Raw genomic sequence first — 23,847 nt, forward strand, 5'->3', positions numbered from 1 at the left:
AATCATCAGAAACCAGCCCTTCTTCGCTCCTGCACCTCATAGATGGATTCAATTGACGTACTATTTAAAACATCTCCACCATATGTCCAAATTGAAATTTTATAGAAATCCATTAACACACTGAGGTAAAAAGATTGACCTCTGTGGATGAAATAGTACATCTGAAATTGATCAGCAAGCACTTACATTTGGAACAAAGCCTGGAGCTACCGCCTTCTCTAGAACTGCGTCCCAGTTTACATCAGCCAGATAAGGGGAGCTCTGGATATCTGTAACACTTGAAAGGCGGCATTCTGGGTCTTTGGCAAGAAGCTAAGGAAGACAAAACAATAAGATCAGCAATTCTATCATTAGAAGAGGAGATCAGTAGGGAAAGAAAACCGCACCTCGAATATATATTAGGTGTCTGCATTGAGAACGGACACAGAAAAAAACTCTGGCTATGGAACTAATTTGTCTTTTTTATCTCAGCATTTAGAAAATACACTGCCGCTGAGCAGCATATGTTAGTTATTTAGCAAACTGGAACTCCTCCAATTGAAAATGTGAACTGGCTCAATCAGATAAAAGGTGTTAAAATGTTCGCCACTTTGTTATTTGGTGCATGTGGTCTTTAAAACCTTATTTCCCATAGGGTATGTGGTGAACATTAATATATGATATAAGGCTGATTCTTGAGAGCATAAATGTATGATGCTTGTTTGCTGGATCAGCTTTTTAAAAAAGGAAATTCCCTCCTTAAATACAGATAAAATATCTGACTATTCCTTCTTGCAGAACTGAATCCTTAACTACATAAGCCCTTTAGAAGATTTAGATTTCAAGCTTCCCAAACATACAGTATGTGTTTCACAGACAAACATAAAATTGTTAACCCTGTACCAGTAATGGCAAAATTTAAATAGTATTGTATTTACACTGTGGTCTCGTCTTACCCTATTCTCCTCACATTTATTGTTTCGACACTATGATAATGTACTATGACTATGATGTGCATTATATGTATTTTTAATTTGTTTTCTATACCACTTCACAAAAAATTGTTTCCTCTCTTGGGGACTGTCCCTGTGTTAATGTTATTGCTTTATTTGAATGAACTTTGCTATAAGTGCTTCAGTCCTTCAGTGTATTGAGTAGTTTTTTACTGCTGAAACACTTCAGCTTCAGTGCTGTTATCTGGTTATAAAATCGCTTTAAATAAGTAATGCAAACTTTTTCATTTCAAATATTTTTGGAACTCTATTCTTATTCAAGTTCCCTAACATAAAGATGTCAAAACTGCATTTAGAGAAGGCACAGATGATGCAGAAATTTCATTTCTTACTATTATACTGCAAAGTAAACCTTTTATGCCTTGTCACTGTTTTTGCAGTGCAGTTAGTGGAAAAGTAGAAATGTTTCTTTAAACTGAGATGGGATGATGCACAAAATAATTATAAATATATAGTTACCAGAAAACTCCTGCAGAGCCACAGTGTCTAATTTGTTGTGCTACATGACTGCCCAACTGACTCCACTGAATCAATTATTGACATAATTAATTATCATAATAATATCAATGTTTCCAAGCCTTTAGCTTTGGAGGAAAAAATATTATTTGCTTCTCCAGGAGATAATATTATATTGTTGTAGTATATCATGAAAAATATGAGGAAAATTACACGTGTGCATGAATAAATAAATAAATTAAACGTGTGCATGAATATTCTCTGTTGAAGAGCAAAATAAATGAGAAAAAAAGAGCTCATCTTTTGTATCACAAGGAAAATTACAGGGTCTGTTTATCTTTACATATCAGAAAACAAGGGTTCTCAGAAAAGTGAAGCCTGGAAGTAAGATTTGGTTGCTAATGAACAGAATACATGAGTGATTTGAAGAAAATTGTAATGTAAGGCACACCAACATTTACTTTCAATAGTGTAAAAGACAGAAAAATGAATTTCGTAGAGTTTACTGCCTCATTATGTATGCCATTGATTCCATATGATCTGACAGCCACCAATTAAAGGGACACAACTTTATGGATTATGGTGCCAGTGTTGTTGTACTTTAAACAAAACCTTAACAGAGCCTCGAAATAGTATTCACCGTCTTCCATTCATATACCATTTTGTTGAATTGTCAATAATGTATACACAATTTGTATACATATATATCTTGTAAATATTTTTAACCAAAATGTGGTACATTTATGTCATACTTCAGAAGAGGGATGAAGAGCTGCCATCATGGTATTTTTGTTGCAGTGTTGTGAAAATGCATTGTTCTGTTTGGACATATTGCTATTTTTTAAGTACTAAGCTTTTAAGAATGAAATTCTGGGGAGAAGGGGTTTCACCAAGGGTTACTGCACTCATCATTAAATAGGCTACAGATAAGTAAGGTTCAACTGTCATTTATAATACTGTGCATATTGTACACACTGAAGAAGCATGAACAAATTCGGCTGCTCAACAACATTTCTGTCCACGAGAAAAACAAAAAAATACATTTAATTCCCTTAAATATGTTATGAAAACACATTAAGCAAATTAAATCCCTTAGAAAATATCACGGAACCTCTGTCATTACCTATTTCACAGTTAAAAATACATTAAAAATGAACAGAAAGATTTAATTGCTTTATCTCTCTGATTTAAGCACACAGAGGACATACTGTACAGTATATTTCTCTTATCAAAAGCCACAGTAGATGACAAACCATACTATTCTGCTGCTGACCTTTCTTAGCAATGACACCATGCCTTTGGACCAAGTGGAAGAGTAGTGAACTCTTTCTGCTCGGAACATGTTGACAATTTCTTCCACTGGAGTACTGGAGTGGATATCGTATGGTCGCTAGTGAAGGAAACAAAGGAAATCTGAATTATCAAATGTGGTATCAAGGGATATAAGCAAATCAATGTATATCTAAAGTTTATGGCATTTCTGAGACCATAGTCAGAACCACAAATTTGTTTTTTGTGTCTGTTTTGCAGCCTAAGAAATAAATTCACTTTATTGTCAATTAAAGAGTCAGTGTGTTAGTTTTAAACATTGTCAAAATTTGGAGGTTACTAGATCCTGTAGAATCAAAACAAGCTTGGTAAACCAGCCTGGATCACAATGCACAATAAGTGCCTTCAATGTAAATTTAAAGTGAAGGTCAATTGTCACCAAAATATAAAAACAAAAAAAAAAATACAACATTTTAATGAAAGGGTCCAACCAGAGTTTTTTGTTTTTAAAGGAGTTCATCATAAGGTAAAATTCAGAGAAATGTAATGTCTTCCAAAATACTGACTATTTCTTGAGATGATTAATTTCATTATGAATGGATAAATACTCACTTTTTGTAATTATTTCCTTGTTATGTAACATTTTCTAAACTGGACATTGATAATAATATACCGTATATATTTTAAAGGTTGGAGGCAAGAGGCTTTTTCGCCAATGCTTATTAAACCATCAGAAGGCCACTGAGCACGGCCATTAGTAAGAGTTTCAAGGAACCAAAAATAATGTTCATAAAACCGTGAAGCTGCAATTTTGATTTCTTTCCTTCCTACTGCTTCTTTTCAAGCTGGCTTTGCAATTCAAATACTGCTGTGGGAAACCTCCTTTGCCGCCTTTATGCACATCAGAAAGAAATGAATGAAAAATATCATTTCTATGCAAAAGTTGTCCTGAAAGCTTAATAAAATTAAAATTAGATGTACAAAATGAAACTTAAAAAATAACCATACAATTTTGTATTTTACCAATGAAACATAAAAGGGTGTATACACATGTTCACTAGGGTGTATACCTGTTTTTTTGACACTATAAATACATGTAGAACATAGTACAGGCCAAAGATTTGAGAGTTGTTAATGAAGAAACATGCAGGACAATTGTCCAAAGCTTGCTTCTCAGGTGTCCAGAAGTCAAGCAGGGAGCAAGAGAAACAGCCAGATCACATCATGAAGGAGAAATATTTCCCTTGTTGTGGTACTGTTGGATGAATTCTAATTTTTCAGAAAAATTCTAGAAATTATGCAAATCATGCGAAATTTGCAAAGATATTGTGACTCTTAGCAGTGCCTGGAATTCCATAAATTAAGAGCACCTTGCAAGTCCTATGACTAGAAAATCTCAAATATCCTGAACCATCATTTAAACAATTTGTTAATTGAATTTCTGTCTACAAATACATATTTTGATCATAACTTGTGTGTTGTTTATGCTTCTAATGATACCTCGTGGCTCTCATTATTAAACTATGCAGAGGAATGAAGGGCTTTCCTCACAGTGTTCCATTTAACAGATGCATTCCACACTTGTATCCCATATGCAACTTTGACTGCAAGAAGTAATGCATTAATATGGGTGGTAACAGAGGTACTGTATTACTGCATCTATGCTATTTATCCAAGCCATTCAACTAACAGTAAAAAATAAGCTACAATACAGAAAACAACTGAAAGAAACATTACATTTGACCAAATATTCTTACAGCTGAACTGCTGTGTGATTGGCCTTTCATTGGCCTTTCGGGTTTGCTAGATAATTGTGGCATTAGTTCAAAATACACGGCTGGAACAGAGAATATAAAACTCATGACACAAGGTCAGAAAGGTAACAGGGAATGGCTTCTACAATGATTTGATCTCAGAATGAGAGAAATTGGCCTCGATACTCTCTAAACACAAAGTATGTGTACATACAGTAGAGTATATAGAACAGTACTGTATACCTACCCATATATATATATGTGTATGTGATATTGTATATTTATGCTGTGATATCTGTATCACAAAACAACAAAATATGTTGAATGTAATATACCATATGGGTATACCGTGCACATGGAAAGACGTAAACTGTACAGGAAGAGCGGATGGTTCCATATCACTTACTCCAGGTTTACTTTTTGGTTCAGAAAATGGTGTTTGCTGTTTCTAGAAGGTGTTTATAAAAACAAGTTTCTTCTACAACGTTTTCATATATTTCATCATTGCACAGAACCTTGCAATCAAAGGTGATTAAATCAATCATCCCCTTCAGGTGGTCCTTTGACTTGAGCCCTGGGTGTGTTCTTCCAAAACAATGATAAGGAGAGCAAGGACAGTTTTCTTGATGTGTTGCTTTACATGAATTAAGAAGTTACTGTATATCCTAATCCAACTTTCAATTATCCAGAATTACTACACAATATCGGGACGCTAATCTTTGTTATACAGAATTAACAAATAGGCAGAAAATGCAGTATTGAAATTGATTTAAAATATGCTGTCATACATTTCCTGATGTCTTAGTATCTGTTGTGTACCTTCTGCTAACCCTTGCAGAGAGGATTCGAACTAAAGGGAACCAAAATGGGTCTTACCCAGCCTCGCAGTAGTTCATAAGCTGTGATCCCAAGTGACCACCAGTCTACAGGATAAGAGTAACCAGGCCCCCCTTCCACGAAGGAGTGAAATACCTCAGGTGCTATATGAGAAAGAATAGACACCAGGACACATTTGATTCAAAATATCTTTGAAGTTTCTCATCTGTATACATTAAATCAATAATATGTAGATTAGTAAGTTCTTACTTACTGTAAGAACAAGGAATACTGTAATACTATATCAAAATACTCTAAAGGTAGCAGACTTCTTTCAAAAAATTATTTTTCTCTCATCATTGTTTTTAGAATGCCCGTGTTTAAGGCTGAGTTCTACATAAATATTTTGGTTCTAACAGTTACAATTTAAATTCAAGCCATTGTCTTAGGACAGTATACCATACTATCACGCCAGTTCACATTTCACTTACTGTACATACACTGATGTTCACTTGGCTTAAAATGAAACCATACTGTATGTGAAAACCTAAATTCTGCCACATCAATTATTTTACAGCGTCTTTTTAGATATCCACAAAAAGTGCAGCCGAAATGGATAGATTTATTTCTGTTTTCCATATCTACTCCACTTCTTTGCTAAACTGAAACACTTATCAGATTTATTTTAAATGGGAAATCCAGTGTGGAACATAAATCAAACACAAGCTACAGTGTACCAATCTGCAGGTCACAACTTAGTTTTTGATTGGTTGGAGTGGTGAGCTACATCTGCGCCTGAGCTGCAAAGGAACAAAGCAGAGGTTAACTTCATGCTGAAAAGTTCCAAAACAGAAAGCAAGGTGTTTTGGATGCCAAGCCACACACCTGAAGAAACATCTGAAAACATCCTTGGTTTGGAGGTGTGGGAAGTCAGAATGCCTGAGGCAAAGGAAAGGGAAGTAGGGAAATACCAACAGAACATCCATGAAGAATTCACACTGATCCCTGGGTTGCATTGATGGCGCTGAGCAGTTCAGCTCCCTTGATCTGAGGAGCAGATCCTGATGGCTAGAACTCATTCCCGAAGACAAATCAAAGATGCTTTCTCACCAGTTAAGTGACTGTGGCAGTTCTGGCTTGTGGAACTTGAGGAAACTGTAGGAGGTGTTTAAATGCATTAGCGCTGCAGAGTTTGAAATTGCACCCGAATATTTTTGGACCACTAGGTAGCTTTCTTCCCTCTGGAGAAGATTTTCTGAACTGTTGCCCCAGTGTGGTGCCTGGAGAAACAGACGTAGTAGGTGCCATTCTTTGAGACATTAAACCAAGTTTTTGAATGCTTGGCAATTAAAGATCAATTGGCATTGTTTATACAAGAGTGATAGTTTCAGTTTCCTGGCTAAATTTCACTTTGGGCTTACAAAATCTGATCTAGCTAAAATTTCACCTTGTCAATTGGAGAAGCAGTTTCTTACTTATTCACTTGATCTTTTTTGTATGTGTGTTGCTGACACTTAATAAGCCAAGTGGGTGCTGTGCTTCAGTGGTGGCTGAATTGTAAAGCACTTTCATATGCAAAGTTCTCTCATATGTAAAGTGCTTTAGATTCCTCTGGGATAAAAAGTGCTATATAAATGCAAGGGATTATTATACATGCATAGTAACACATTCTGGAAAATTTATTAGCAACTAAAAATATAAAATAAAAACCATAAATCTGTACAATAAAAATGTACTTCATGTGGAGTGCTTTTGTTTTTCATAATTAACAGTACGCATTTGTGAAATAGGTTGGTTTAATTTACACTTCATTTAAGTTTAAATGGCAATTCAACTGGAAAATCCTGTTCATGTGAATTTTATGTTTTTTTCACAGAAGCAAAGAGGATGAAATGGAAAAGACTGAATTTTGTTTCCAGCAAAATAGAGATTTTCACAATTCAGATATTTGTGGAGTTGGAAAAATCAATGTACTATAAGTTTGATGGTGGTTGGCCATCCGCACTTGAGTGATGGTTCCAACATTTTGACATCTTATTTGACTTGTAAAAAAATGTTTGGCAGTGGTGTATGGCAGTGACTTTGTAGTCTACTAGTACTACAGAAAAGTATTTTTGTGGCTCACGAGGCCATTTCAAGACTATTGATCTGTGAACCAGACAGTGTGGCATCATGGATGTTTCTGGAGCGTATAATTATCATACAATGACATACTGTACAATACACCTTCCTAACTGTAGTTTTATATGGTTTGTATTTGACTCTTTTCTCATTCAGTACCTCTCTTCCCTATTGAATAAAAGTGATGGAAACATATACTGGGGCACAAGGTTTTAAAAATTAACCTGACAAATGCAACCTTGCTGGTAACACTGCATACATTATATAGAGACTAGCCACAGTGGCCACTGCTGTGTGGCAGTGAAACTTTGGTCAACCTTATTTCTATCCAGGGACTGAGCAAAGTATATTTCCAGACTAGCCTCTCAGGAGCCTCCAGTCTTCCCATTTTATTGGTGACCATAAGTGAAGGGTACTCTAGTACCTCCAGTATACACACAATTCCTTCTTCAGAGAGGTCTTCACAACATTTCATTTTCCTGATGCCGTTGACAGAACTGTGTGTTTTAAACTTTGATTCTGAAACCTGAGAAACAAAAGTGACACAGATTGAAACATATCTTTCTAAATGTTCAGATTTTGGACTGTCTCAATTACCTGCCTGGCTGGGTACTATCATAGAACATCTCTCCGTTTATATTGTGAGCTACTTTCTCAAAAAACAGTTTACAGAGTTTGTCATAAATTCTCAGTGTTTCATTTCATATGGAAAGAGATTTTCAAAAAGAAAATAAAAAAATAGACACCAAAATGTATCTTGTCCTCTCTGTTCTAAAAAATTCTCAAAGACCAGATATAGCCCCAGTCAATCACTTCTGTTACCATAAATGTTAAGACAAACACACAACATATTTAACCACAGGATATAAGGATGTAAAAGGGCACACAAATCAGTTACAGAATACACATTCTAATGTTCAGCTGTCTGAGAAAATCAAAAAGTTAGTTAAACAGCTAAACTAGTTACTGCCAGAGTCAAAGGAAGCTTGCCTGACAGATTCAAATAGGTTGTCTGCCTGTAATCTACAATGGTATTTAATTATAGATATCCTGAAATATACCATATAATATATTGTTATATATATAATAGAAATTATATTTCTTTTCTAAATCATATAATTGCAGTTACTAGTGCCAACCACACAGAAATGATATACTGTAGAATTGGACATATGTAAAGGCGGCATTGTTTTATATGATTAGAACAGAGACAAACTAGATAAACTAATTATAAATGTTTGGTTTCCATGTTACCTCGGAAATTGTACATATGGAAACTTTCTAACTACAGCCAGATGCTGATAAGAGCATACTACTTCTTAATTAGCAGGCAAGCAGATTGCATTTTTGGCTTATGCCTTACTTAAGGCATATCACTATCCCAATTCTAAACTGTACAATGACTTTAAATAGCTTTCATAGGTATAATGGAGGCAATATTTACATCAATTTAACATCTTATACAATAACATATCATGTTTAATTTGAAAAGCAGTAGTCTGTTTTCAAATTTATGTGAGGTTTTAAGGTTATGTCCTTAAAAAGAAACTTGTTAAGCACAGACCTGCAATCAAAATGAAAGATTAAAGACAGCTGTGCACTTTTTTTCTCTCCCACATTTTTCTATTCACATTTTCATTTTGCATTATCCTGGCCCTAAAAGCACATGAAATGTGTCCATTGTGATAATATCATGCAACAGAGTAATTTGTTTATATCAATTTAGACATTTTACATTATAATTCTGTTTAGCAGTATAGCAAATTATTTATAGGGTGGTCCTATTTATATTTTAAATACTCCATTTTCAGAAACTAGCAACATCCATCACATCTACCAATAATGTGCAAACAACAAATACAAAAATGAAAACACAAAATCATCGGTGTGGTCTGGACAATTTCCATATTTGTTTGGACTGTATTTGCGGTAACAGCTTTGACCTGGTATGTCTCTAATGTATTTCTTGTATAAATGTGGTATATTTTCACACAGCCGTGCATTTCAGATGGTCTTTATTATTTTCTAGGGATTTCTCCTCAGGCTTATTTTCAACTTCTGTCTAATAAATTCTGCTGGGTTCAAATTAGGGGATTGAGCTAGCCATTTCATGTTGCCCATAATCTTCTTCTTAATAAATGCGTTTAAGGACCAAAGGAGTCCTTCTATCACTATTTCCAGCTTTAATCTATATAAAGGAAAATAAACATGCAAATGAGTGGCTACCATGTGGCCAATTATGTGGCTCTCTAGTGGCTTAATTTGACACAGACATCTTATAATATAATTGTGGGTGTTATAGTCTTCATATGTTGTCGTTATACTCAGGATTCTCTTTGCTTTTTTATTGCTTTTAAACAGTGTCTTGATGAGCGTGTACCCAGATCCCTTTCATGTGTAGCTCTCTGTAGCTTAGAAACATCCTGGTGATACAGTATGTACAGTATAGTGTAAACGCCTATGAGCTGCATAGGTCGCTTTGCGCTGATTAATGTTAAGTTTAATTTGCAAATTAGACAAAATCTTGTCCCAAACCATGCTTTTGTCTAAAGCTATTTGCCATTCCCCTGCTGCTTATTCTGTGTTTGTCTCCTTCCTTCTTCTCTTTCAGCATTTCAGTCAAACCCTTTATAAGGTGGAGAAGAGACATTGGGAAACTCACCTGGCTGAGAATAACAACAGCCTATCCAAAAGGATGGGACTGACAGACTCCCCCAAATGAAGGATGAGCTGGGGTGCTTCTACATGGGTGAAGATGGGATAGAGGGAGAGATGTAAAAATGAACTTTTCAAATGAGTAGGAAAGAAGCATGATACTGTATGTGTGGGTAGGAAGAAGTGGATCAGATTTTGCATTCCCCCCTAACTTGTTCAAAAGTTTAAAATATAGATCAGGAACGGCTACAGGCTTAAATCTTTCTAAATCCATACGGTCTCACTGTTTGCAATGCATTTTGTAATCAGCTCTTTTGTTATCATGATTTTATCAGGGCCTGAAGCAAGACTGATTAGTTTAAAACTTCCTGGTGCAGTTCTTAAGAGCAGGTGTTAAGTTTGTAATTTTCTAAACTGTGACTATCATTCTCATTTTAAGAGACAGTTGCAATGACCTAGCAAGGAGTCTATGAATAATATCCTTCATTTCCTTACGTATGACTCAGAAAACACCATCAGACCCCATACATTTTTAAGAATATCAGAGCCAGTTATGCTAAAATTGCCCACTTCTCCCAGAGTATGTTCTATGACATTTTACTAATATCATCCAACTTTTTGTAAAACATTTGTTTAACAAGTTGACAATTTCTTTTTCACGTTCTATTTATGTCATTAATTATTCCCTAAATTACATTTTTTCTACTCTTGTATTACTGATAAACATGTATTCTTACAATATTATGCTACTGTACATGATTTTTTTTACTGCTGTTGCTCTTTTCTGTCTCTCTTTTGAGAATTCTAAAATCTTTTTTTTCAGCTGAACATGTAGCTTGGTACTACAGTATATACCCTGTTTTTTAATCTTAAGCCTCTTCATGCAATCTGTAAAGTTTGCTTTTTTCTGATTTCCTTCATAATTTCTGAATTAAACATTTAAGTTAATCTTTTCCTAGCCATAGATTCAATTGTAGTTAAAGGAGATAAATTCATTTTGAGCCTTTTAACATTATGTTTTTGAAGTTTGACCATCCCTCTTCTATTAGCTATGTATCCATCCTTTCCCATTTCCTTGCCTGTAAGCTCTAAATCATCCCTTTATAATCTTCTTATATAAAATTATAAACTCTAATATTTAACTCAATGTTTAGAGACTTAAGTAGACTTAAATAGACATCAAAAGATAAAGTACTGTTGTAATAATTTCCTAGTGGCTCTTTTCTTGTATGTCTATATCTAATTATATCCTGGTTATTTAAAAAGGTTTTACACAAACTGAGTTAAGATGCCATTTCAGCCATACAATTATTAGATTCTGCCTTATCCATCATAATATTCCACTTTAAGTGAGGGAAGTTTAATCTCCCATAATTACATCCCCTTTGTTACATACCTTCCTGATCTTTTATTACAGTAAACTATTAGCACCCAGATTTGCATTAGGTGATCTACAGCATACAAGTAGTCTGAAGTCTTTAGAACTTTTAATTCTACAGGCATGTCAGTTCTCCTTCACAAAATCCACAAACCTAACCTAAAAGCGGAAATACATAGCGGGATAATCAATAATTCAATTAAACAATCATAAGAGCCACCTCTCTGGTGAAAGAGTAACAGATCAGAGCACACTGAGATAAACAATATATATTAGCAATATCAATAACACAAACTAAGCAACACACAACACAACATCGTACTTACAAGTTATGTATGTTAGTCTATTTACATATTTAAAAAAAAGGTGTCTCACAGCCTATAATATGTCCTGACCAACCAGGAAAAAAAACAGCCTGCTAAGCCTGCAGTAAGAGGTCTTATATAATATCTAAACAGGCCCATATGAGAGACCTGCATCCTAAATAAAACAATACAACCTGGAGATGAATCTCTCCTCCTAAAATTACAGATGCCCCTAAGTGAATGGGGATTTTATCCCTTTTTCGAAACATGCATCATTAATCTGGAGAGAACAAATACAGGCTGGGAATCCTATAGGAAGGAATTCAGCATTAATAACAGATAGGAAACTCCTTAAACAGGGTCCAAATATTTTGCTAGAATCTTAAGGCTGAGTCGAACAAGGTCCTCTCACCAGGCACGAGGCCTTCTCCTCTCTTTCTGCTCCTCTCCCTCCTTCTTCTTCTTTGTCTCTGTGTGTCTCCCCCTCTGCTTTTGCCTACCTTTCTCTTGTCCTGTGTTTCTGGACAGCTGATGACTCTTAATGATTTACAATGGAGTTAATTAAGGTACGCCAGAAGATTCTTTTTGATCAATGTCTCATGGACTAGCTACAGTGCAGCTCAGAAGTCACCTCATCTTGTTTCTGGATCTGAGAACATTGACATTGACACTTGGATAGCCATTTCAATAGCAATAGCAATATAATAAATGTTTCAATTTGAATTGTTATTATTTTGAACACATTTAAAGTTTTGAAAACTGGAACTGGAACGGATTATATGAGACTACTATCTTACAAGGTTGAACATATCGGGCAGCATGGTGGCACAGAGATGAGCATTACTGACCTGGAACCCTGGGTTCAGTTCCCAGGTACTATCTACATGGAATCTTTATGTTCTCCCTGTGCTCATGTGGCTTTTCTCCAGGTGCTCTGGTTTCCTCCCATGTCTAAAGACCGATAGGTTAATCTATATCTACATAAATATCTGTATCTCATGTGTGTCTTTTTTTAATTTTGTTTCCCCAGGTGTAAGCCAGGTGATGATTTAAAGAGACCTATAGATCATCATGGATTGTGTTTTTTTACAAGCAGATTTCAAGAAGAATGGTACCCCATTCAATTATTTTCACAGGATTATTTGCTCCAAAATTCTCCCAGGTTAATTTCTTTAATATTGTAGTGGCTGTTTTGAGTGATCACATAAATTAACTTTTACATTTTAAATAGAGTAAAAACAAGACATCCCCTTACATTCATCACTTATTATTCAACAAGTATTGTAAAGCAAATAAATTCATCTGTCACAACTGACTTACTTTATTTTTGCCCTGATGTACATCTAGTTATTAAATTCTAAACAAGATTCATCACAGTGTACTACTTCATGCTAATGAGTCTAATTAGTTTGATGAATATGGAGACCTACTGTCTTTGGAGTCCCATAAACTATGCACAAGGTGAAGGTATAGGTACAGTATGTTTTGGTAATGAGGTGGGAAGACCAGTCACTTTCCCCATTGGAGGAAAAAATAGAACAGTCTATCATCCCAAGTAACATGTTATTGGGAGGTAAGAGGAAACCGGAACACAAGGGAAAGGCCCCTGCGTAGATGTGAGAGAACATGCAAACTCCACACAGACAGGTGCCCAAGACCAGAATCAACACTAGAACCCTGGAGCTAACTACTACAGTATGTCATTCTGCCAATCTAAACTACCGCACCACAGAATATTGCTTTTCAAGGAGAATACTGCAGAGGAGATAAAAACAATACATTGAAATTAGGAGGGAACCAGTCTGAGAAGAACATACATTTATTTGTGTAACTAAAATTTGACGTTTCAACCTATGTATTTAGATTGTGTTGTTCACTTATTATTTTTCTTTAGAAATATTTGAAAAGCCTTGAAAAGTAAGGAATAAAAGAAAAAGAGATTTCGTCATTCACCAATTTATTTTCTAGATGGAACTTATTTTGTAAACAAGAGCAAATTTTAATGGAAATGCTTAGAGTTGCGATTGAATAGTTATGAGCACCTCCTTAAAAAGAAGGTAAATATCAAAGTGCCAGGAAAATCCAATTATGCCAAACTCTAACTCATTAAAAGCATCTCATTAGTATTTAGAGATCGATTCAAACACCAATTCTTTTTCATGTCACAAAAACGAGGGAATTATATTTAGAGAGACAATAATTTCCTTTCCAGCCACAGCAAAAGTTATTATTTTGAGAATTCAATTGCTGTGATGCTGACAATTTGATGGCAAAAGAAAAGCTGCCTATGGCATAAATTGAATTGAAGCAGGCTTATGCAAAGTATAATTAGGCAACATTTTTTTCCACAGAGAAACACACCAAAAAAAGCATCAACTGAGGCTGTCAAAATGATAAGCCAAGCATGCAGAACATGTCGGCTATGTAAGTCACTACAATGAGCTTACAGAATGAAAAACTACAGCATATAGTAATACACTCTGTAGGAAATGTTCTCTCCCAACATGTGTGGTACGCTCTGCCTGTCACTTTAGTTAAACTGCTACTTTCTTAAAATAAAGAAGTCAGACAAATATGGTAAAAGACTCTTTTCTTCTCTTCTCAAAGAATTTTTTCTTCCTCTCTCATTTGTCAGTCGCATCATTTTGTAAAACCAAACAAGATTTGCTGTACTGAAAAAAATGCTTAGAGCAGCTACAGTGCAGTATACCAAGACACATTTGCTTGGGTTTTCATCAGTCAGAGGAGATTCCATTTTCTGATGAACAGGAGGCAAGTCCATGTTTCACCCTCACTTCATGGGGAATAACAACAACTAAGAATTAAATGCATTCGATCTTAGTGATGGGTGAGTTAATTATTTTTTTAGGTATTTTGTCATTTGGCTAACCCATAGAATGAGGAGGGTGGGACTCCCCTGCAGAGTAAAAGTGACCCAGGATGGGGTGAGGGAGGTATAAGTGAGGCAAAATGTGAAAAGACAAGCTTTTCATGTGATACTGCTTTGAGAATTAGGATTTAGAAAAGCTGGGGCCCTGACTGGCTCTGCCTTGAGCCTGTTGTTTGCCAGGAGAGGCTGTGGCTCTCCCGTGACCCTGAGCTGGAAGAAGCTGGGATGTTGATTGGTTTACTTGTCACCACCCCTCCAAACCTCCCTGAAGAACTTCCCTAGGTCATGTCACAATAAAATCTCAACATATTTTATTTCCCCGAAACAAGTTAGGATTTATTTTCAAGGTGGCTTCATTTAATTTCATATATTCATATATTTCTCTGAAGACTTCTCCATTCATGCCTTTTGCGATATTGACCTGACTGAAGAATGAAAAATATTTTAAACCAATCTTTTAACTCATCTCTGTAGTTATAATAAAATGTAGGTCTATATTGGTACCTTCAGATGTATATGGGTGATATACATGCTCAGTCTACATATAGGTCAGTTTTATTAATGAAATTATAATTGAAAGGAAACACACTTCACAAGCACAATGGTACCTCAATAAAACAGTTAATCTAGATACGTTAATCATTTAATAAAACAAAGCACTTTATAACGTGCTAAAATAACTACGATTGGAAGGGCTCAATACACACCTACCTGCATGCAACTGTATTACAATATATTCTAAATACTCATATAAGTATTAGAGTCAAATAGTTATTAATCTCAGTATTTTACTAAATTCATTCTGACAATTGCACAAACAAGCAAAGACAAATGTGTGTGTATGCATTCAGAATTCCATTAATAGCTATGAGAATTGTTTCAGGAACAGAAAAAAACAGGGTTTAGAGTTCCATAGACATCAGAAAAAGGTTTTTTTTTCTGCATATTTTCTTTTAAAGTAGCAGTACAGTAAATTCCATTCAGAATGGCTGTTACTATAGTATTACAAAAGCCAGCATCATTGAAAGGGAAAACAAGTAAAAGTCAGATACAGTGCCTTGCGAAAGTATTTGGCCCCCTTGAACTTTTCAACCTTTTGCCACATTTCAGGCTTCAAACATAAAGATATAAATTTTTTATTTTATGTGAAGAATCACCAACAAGTGGGACACAATTGTGAAGTGGAACGAAATCTATTGGATTTTTGAAACTTTTTTAACTAATAAAAAAATGAAAAGTGGGGTGTGCAAAATTATTCGGCCCCTTTACTTTCAGTGCAGCAAACTCACTCCAGAAGTTCAGCGAGGATCTCTGAATGATCCAATGTTGTCCTAAATGACTGATGGTGATAAATAGAATCCACCTGTGTGTAATCAAGTCTCTGTATAAATGCACCTGCTCTGTGATAGTCTCAAGGTTCTGTTGAAAGCGCAGAGAGCATCATGAAGACCAAGGAACACACCAGGCAGGTCCGTAATACTGTTGTGGAGAAGTTTAAAGCCGGATTTGGATACAAAAAGATTTCCCAAGCTTCAAACATCCCAAGGAGCACTGTGCAAGCGATCATCTTGAAATGGAAAGAGTATCAGACCACTGCAAATCTACCAAGACCTGGCCGTCCCTCTAAACTTTCAGCTCAGACAAGGAGAAGACTGATCAGAGATGCAGCCAAGAGGCCCATGATCACTCTGGATGAACTGCAGAGAACTACAGCTGAGGTGGGAGAGTCTGTCCATAGGACAACAATCAGTCTTACACTGCACAAATCTGGCCTTTATGGAAGAGTGGCAAGAAGAAAGCCATTTCTCAAAGATATCCATAAAAAGTCTCGTCTAAAGTTTGCCACAAGCCACCTGGGAGACACCCCAAACATGTGGAAGAAGGTGCTCTGGTCAGATGAAACCAAAATCGAACTTTTTGGCCACAATGCAAAACGATATGTTTGGCGTAAAAGCAACACAGCTCATCACCCTCAACACACCATCCCCACTGTCAAACATGGTGGTGGCAGCATCATGGTTTGGGCCTGCTTTTCTTCAGCAGGGACAGGGAAGATGGTTAAAATTGAGGGGAAGATGGATGCAGCCAAATACAGGACCATTCTGGATGAAAACCTGTTGGAGTCTGCAAAAGACCTGAAACTGGGACGGAGATTTATCTTCCAACAAGACAATGATCCCAAACATACAGCAAAATCTACAAAGGAATGGTTCACAAATAAACGTATCCAGGTGTTTGAATGGCCAAGTCAAAGTCCAGACCTGAATCCAATCGAGAATCTGTGGAAAGAGCTGAAAACTGCTGTTCACAAACGCTCTCCATCCAACCTCACTGAGCTCGAGCTGTTTTGCAAGGAAGAATGGGCAAGAATTTCAGTCTCTCGATGTGCAAAACTGATAGAGACATACCCCAAGCGACTTGCAGCTGTAATCGCAGCAAAAGGTGGCTCTACAAAGTATTAACGCAAGGGGGCCGAATAATTTTGCACGCCCCACTTTTCATTTTTTTATTAGTTAAAAAAGTTTCAAAAATCCAATAGATTTCGTTCCACTTCACAATTGTGTCCCACTTGTTGGTGATTCTTCACATAAAATAAAAAATTTATATCTTTATGTTTGAAGCCTGAAATGTGGCAAAAGGTTGAAAAGTTCAAGGGGGCTGAATACTTTCGCAAGGCACTGTATGTGCTTCTGCTTCTCAAGAGTCAAGATCAAACAAAATGGATTCTATATCAGGACTGATACCAAAAAGCCATGTACTGCATATAAACACTTAAGAGAAAATAATACATTTGTGCTTCTTTCACATAAAATAATACAATAATGTACTTGTGGAAGCTAATATACAATATAAATATAAACAAAGGTATCTATCCTTCCATTTAGCTTTGTGTTACACTTACCCATGTAGGGTTTTGTTCCAGCCATTGAAGTAGCCTTTTCTGTATCTTTTAGAACAGTGGCAATATTGAAGTCTGTAATGTGAACATGTCCTATAAAGAAAGGAAAAGGTTTGTTTATATACTGTATACTTACTGAAAACGAAAATTGCATAAAACATTTGAGCATCGTGTTTTTATAAGCTCACAGCAACAATAATAACAACAATAAAGACACAGCTGCACACCACATATTAAGTCAAATTCAGGACAAAGAGTATCTAGAAAAGGTGATCTAATAAACTATGGTAGTATGATGAGTGTAACGAAACAGTTCCTTCAGGGCCCTATGCAGACAACACAATCCGGGGTGAAGTGAGATAACACAGGGAAAAAAGGCATGCAGGAGTCGGGAATGAAAACAGGGGGCATGTCCATGGTGCGCTGGTGTTCCGGAGAGTTGTGGCCGAGGCAAACAATACTGAAAAAAGTCCAAGGGGAAATCCAAATGGAGGCAAAAGTCTAAACCGGTGGTCCATCCAAGACAAACAAGATTTTAAGACTGGGACCAGGCACTTCCAGGTCCCAGACTCGCCTGGTACGGAAACCAGAGCAGAGCCCAGAATAGAGTGAGCGCCTGGCTTTTAAGGAGAACTGAAAAAGGAGTTGGAACAGGGAGCAGGTGTGCGAGATGAGTGGAAAACAAGGAAGGGCTGGAGTCTCCTAAAGAGGAGGGGTATACGAACGTGACAATGAGATATGCCGTAAAAGAGGAGTCTGGCTCTAGAAGTTTTAAGTGTTTTGCATCTGATGAAATTTTAGGTTTAGAGTTATGTAAATGTTCCACATTATATTGGGTTATTTGGGGTTTTCATTTCCTCCAGCAGCTTTTTTTTGGTATCTGTGATATGAAAAACTGATTTAAATTGACCATTTCATCATTTAAAAAATTAAATGCAGAATTTAATTCTTAAGTGCGGACTAAAGTATTAAATAAATTAAGATAAATGTTTTTTTTTTATTTGATCTGCTTCTATTTACTGATCACCCAGTGTTTTATGCTGTCAGCTGGTAGACGCCAAAGAAGAAACAATATGACGTTGGCCGCTTGCAGTGAGAGAATACTGTAGTGTTGTTTAAAGGAAATGATGTAAAAAAATCTGTATCCACAGTTTAAGGTTTTAACCTCGGGGAACAGTCATTATGGAGCACTGATTCATTAACGTCTAAGGACATTAAAATTTGACATGTATATTCAGAAATTAAGGTTCCTTTTCAGCTTATTAACCAATCAGGGCACTGCTTCACGTAAGCAGTGATATTAGCATTGAGTCACTGTGAATCAGCAATATGTTTGCAATGCCTCCTTATGATGCTGTCTTGTGATTCAGATTTTCATCATCGCAAAGTGATCGACGATATGGATTTCAGAATGGACACCAGAATTATTTTGGAGGGGTCATTTAAGATATTGGTTTCATTTCAGACAGAAACTGAAGTTTCTTGTGGGTCCTAACAGATCCATCAGTCTCCCTTTAATTAGTGGAAGTTTTTGTTATTCATGAAAATATCACTACCTCATAACTAGAAAAAGTGTGATATTTTCATAATCCAGCTGTATTTGCAGAGGCACTGTAACAACAGCCCCAATTCACAACATTAACATTTTACTCAATTCTAGGGGCTTCAAAAGAACAATACTCCCTAACGGCAATACCTGAGAATGTCTAAAGAGTAAGAGCTTACTAGCTAAACACCAGTAACGTAGTTAGCTGCACTTCATCATCATTAATCATAAAAAACAATAGGAAGGAGCATGCTAATTTATTCACCAGTCATTAATCATTATCATCTTTAATCATCTCAAAATCAGACCTTTTACCTCATACAGAAAAAAAACAAGGTAATAAGGAGCAGTCCATAAATACACTACATGCAAATACATCTCTATCAAAGTCACTGACATAAAGAGGAAAATTGACATGGAGCACAGAATCAATTTAATCCAGAATGGACAGACACGTATTGTTATAATGGACTAAAACGTGGTGCTTTCTCATGCCTTGAGTGATACAGTGAAGGAAGAAAGAACACACCATGCATTGCTACTGTAACTTCAAGAGAAAGCACTCACAACTCGAAGAAATGCAAGGTGCAAACAGAATGAAAAGCACATCAGCGAAAACAAAAGTTAAAAAACTGAAATATGTACTGTAAATACAGTATTAAGGCGCATGAGCTCATCATTTGGTGGAAGCACCAGTGGCAGTAATTATAGCGGCAAATCGTATTAGGTTTTTATAAGGTTATAAGTGGTAATCTTATTACCTCCAGCTTGGTACAATTTCTGTCTTTTCTTCTTGGTAGATTTGCTCAAACTCTGTCAAGTTGCTTGGGGATCTCTTATGGACAGTAAGGACTATGACTGTGTCGTTCAAGGACATTCACTGTTTTATCCTTAAGCCAGTGTAACTTTGGCCTTGTGCTTTATTCTATTGTCCTGCTGAAATGTGTTTTTTGAGTTTTAGGGCTGAATCATGTTTTTATCTAAGGTTTGACAGTACTTTAGTACATCAATCTTCCCATCAGTCTTGACAATTTTTCTAGTCCCTGCAGATGAGAAGCAGAACGACATCATAATACTGCCACTTGTCTGTAGGGATGGTGTTGACTGAGTGATACACTGTGTATCTTGTCACATATTTGTACCATCACGTAGGTGCTTTGATGCAAACTCTAATGGAATTAGAACGGGAATTTGCTAACACTCTAGCCAGTGACGAGATTATCGCCATATTCAACTCTAAGCCCCAACGGCTATGTGTGGTCTAGAAGGCCAAAACCTCACAACAGAGGTAAGCACTGATTGTTTATTTGTGTGTGTCTGCCGTGGCACAGTAGCGTTCGGCAGCCTAGGTAATTGTTGCTTAACCTGTGTAAGAGACAGACAGTATGTACTATATATATACCGCTCAAGTATTGGATTGTTAATTGGAGGGGTGCCCCTATGCTGGTACGATGGTCAGTTAGAGCCTGGGCCACCCACTTGTGCACAGGACCATCCACAAATCAATTCCTGGCTACGCCCCTGCTCCAAGTGCCAAGCCCCTTTGTGGGCTGACTGATCTGGATATCATTGACCCATGGACATTAAGCCTGCAGTAGGCAGTACCTTGGTGTCTGCCACTTGATCAAGTTCATCATGTTAAGAGAGATATGAATATTATTTCTGAGTTGTTTTAAAAGCTTCTTGGTCTTCGTGGTTCATATCTTTTTTTAAATTCATTATCTGTCTCTTATAGAGAGAAGTCTATTAATTTCGGAAAACATGGGAAGCACTATTATTGTTGTCAGAGTTTAATCAGATAATTATGTGGCTTCTTAAGGTACTTTTGGGCACCTAAACTAAATAAGAGCTGCCACTGGAAAGGGTTGGATTACTTATGCAATCATAACTTTTCCATTGCAGTTGGAGAGATGGCACTGTGGCTAAGGATCTGCGCCTCTGGCTGAAATGTTGCTGGTTCGTATCCTGTGGCTGGCAGAGGAATCCTACTCCGTTGGGCCCCTGAGCAAGGCCCTTAACCCCACCTGTTCCAGGGGTGTTGTATAAAAGGCTGACCCTGTGATCTGACCCCAAGCTTCTTTCCCTGTCTGTGTCTCTCATGAGGGCAACTTGGGGTATGTGAAAAGACAAATTCTTAATACAATAAATTGTATATGGCCACTAAAGTGAACTTATCTTACTCATATTGTCACACACAATGCAAGTAAAGCAAAATGAAGAGTCTGCTCTGTCAAGGTTCCAAGGTTAACAATGTACTGTAGGTAGGTTAGGTCCCCTTTTCAGCCCATAAGGGCCCACGGGGGAATGGGGCACCATTTGTTTCAACCATGGAAGCGGAGGTGATGTGGTCAGCACCACGCTCCATCCAAGGCTAACTATTGTTCCCAAATGGTAGTTTCTAATACATGTTACTGACTTCATGCCCAGGATTAACATTATGGAAGAGTACTCTTCAGGCGAAACACGGGAACAGTTTTAGAGACTTTCAGTAAGATTTCAAAATATTTCAGTTACATTTCTATGCAGAGAGAGGACACTGGAAATTCCATTGAATTCAACTTACCATGCTCATCGAGAAGGATGTTATCTGGTTTTATATCTCTGAAAGGAGAACAAAGAGAACACTTGTAAAGCTGGAAAATTTCACAAGAGCTGAAGATGAAGTAATTGAGTTTCCTGCATTAATAGAGTGAACTCCATGGAGACAATGGGAGTAAGGATAGGAAACCCAGCATCCCAAGAGTAATTCTAGCAAGTTTCAATTTGAGGACTGTATTGTCAGCACCCTTTTAAAGACATAGTACAGTTTTTGTTACAGTTGGTGGTTTTTAGATTATTGAATTCAAGTTGTGTTTGAATAAATGTTGATCCGTGTGATTCCTGCACAAATTTACTTTCAATACACATTAGTTCAGACATGGGTGGCACAGTAGTACAGTGGTTAGGATTGCTGTCTCACAGTACTGGTTTTCATATCTGGGGTACCATCTACATGCAGTTTGTTCTCCTTCTTGTGCGCATGGAGCCTGGTGAACCCTAAGAATTGAATTATTCTGGGGGAATCCTACTGTATCTTAATGTAGTGTACAACAGTGGGTTTACTACCATTTCCATCTTCTCTACTAAAGTTTCTTAGGATACATGGGGTTTGTGTAATCACTGGGACACTACCATGACATCTTAGCTAAACTTTCAGCATGATTCTGTGTTCTACCACATTACTACTACAATAATTATCATTATTGTGAAGAAACATTCATGCATTTTCTATTAATGTATGACCAATTAAGCCACCTGATCTCATCACTGCAAATAAGTGATTCAGGATGCTATTTAAAAATGTTGGTGTACTCAGTATTATACTGTATATACTGCACTATAATGATCACAAGAAAATATATTTTCTTGTGAACACCAACAGTTGAATGTGCAGCAGGTCTGTTGTTTGTATTTCTACTGTATGTATGATAACTGTTATTTGTAATGGCCATGCACACTGTTAATGTGCTATTTATTGAGTTAAGCAAAGTATTAAACACGATTTGTGTCAGTAAACTGGTGCTGTTAACTTATTTTGACTTTATTATGTATTTTTTAAAGGATACTGTTTGTCAAAATGTTTATGGCACATCACATAGTATAAATAGCACACACAGATTATATATTGCTTATGTACATACTGTACATGGTCCTTGTTGGGTTGTATAGGCTATTAAATACAAGCAGTAGCTCTTGTCAATCAATCTGTACTAAACAACGGAATTCAAAGTTGTTTTAGATGAATATTTGAACAGCTTTTAGATGAGCAATTTACCTTATCATCTGTTTTAAAATCTCAATTTTCATTTCAATTTACATTTTAGTAATAAATACAGTACATTTGTATAACCTACAAAACAATTTCCATACAGTAGTTAGGGAAATATCAATCTGATATTCAATAATTAAAGTGCAGTCAAGGAAAGATATAACCATACAATTCAGACCAGCCTTTTCTTATACAGAATAATTTATTTTAAGAATTACCTGACATTTTGACTTTAGGTTCTTCATCGGATTCATCAGGGGTTATTTGAGTGCCCTTTTTGGAGTGTGAATATTTTTCTGGATAGCTAAATATTATTTTAATATGTTTGGTATAAACAGCATTTCTGTTGAATTGAAGTTTAATTATTAAAGCACACAATGAATCATCCTCATTTACAGATATAGTTGTCAGGGGTGGGGAAATGCAGTTCTTCAGGTCCCTGAGATGCTCTCATTTCTATTCCACCTCTGATTAAATTTTTTATTTGAACTAATATTTGCATAAGAAAGAGGGTCCTCTTTTCAGGCTTCAATTAGTTATTAATTGTAAAACTAGCTGTAACAACTGAAGGAGTTATTCAGCTCTACTCCAGAGAAATTGGGTTGTGGTAGTTTTCTCCAGTTCATATTACTTACTAAACCTTTAATGCCTGTAAGGTAAAGTTACTTAGACTACCTGAATAACTAATCAGTGATTAGTTGGAACAATGGAACAGCTAAATGACTATGAACTGACGTACTATAAGTGGAAAAATTTATTTGTGAGCTTTTAACTACTCTTATTCCTTTTAATAGATGATTGAGGTAAACTACAAGCTACATTAAAGCAAGCATTAAAAGGGTAATATTTTAATACTATGTTTAATTTTTCAAATTTGGTGACCTACCAAAGTTAAGAAACAGGCTAGTCTTTGTGGGACCTTCCATCACAAATATCACAAAACTCTTCTAAGAACAAA

General features: G+C 36.2%; 1 protein-coding gene across 1 annotated transcript in view; it reads right to left on the minus strand.

Annotated features, from left to right (window-relative positions):
• Positions 1-23,847, minus strand: part of LOC102692193 (serine/threonine-protein kinase 32B) — a 135,299-nt gene that overhangs the window by 12,177 nt on the left and 99,275 nt on the right. The window contains exons 5-9 of the mRNA XM_069190296.1: positions 21,645-21,682; positions 17,539-17,628; positions 5,348-5,451; positions 2,722-2,838; positions 187-312 (exon numbers count right to left, since the gene is read on the minus strand). Coding sequence (XP_069046397.1) covers positions 187-312; positions 2,722-2,838; positions 5,348-5,451; positions 17,539-17,628; positions 21,645-21,682 — 475 coding nt within the window. The remainder of the gene's footprint in view (positions 1-186; positions 313-2,721; positions 2,839-5,347; positions 5,452-17,538; positions 17,629-21,644; positions 21,683-23,847) is intronic.

Source organism: Lepisosteus oculatus, chromosome 1 (assembly GCF_040954835.1).
Source record: "Lepisosteus oculatus isolate fLepOcu1 chromosome 1, fLepOcu1.hap2, whole genome shotgun sequence".
Lineage (NCBI taxonomy): Eukaryota > Metazoa > Chordata > Actinopteri > Semionotiformes > Lepisosteidae > Lepisosteus > Lepisosteus oculatus.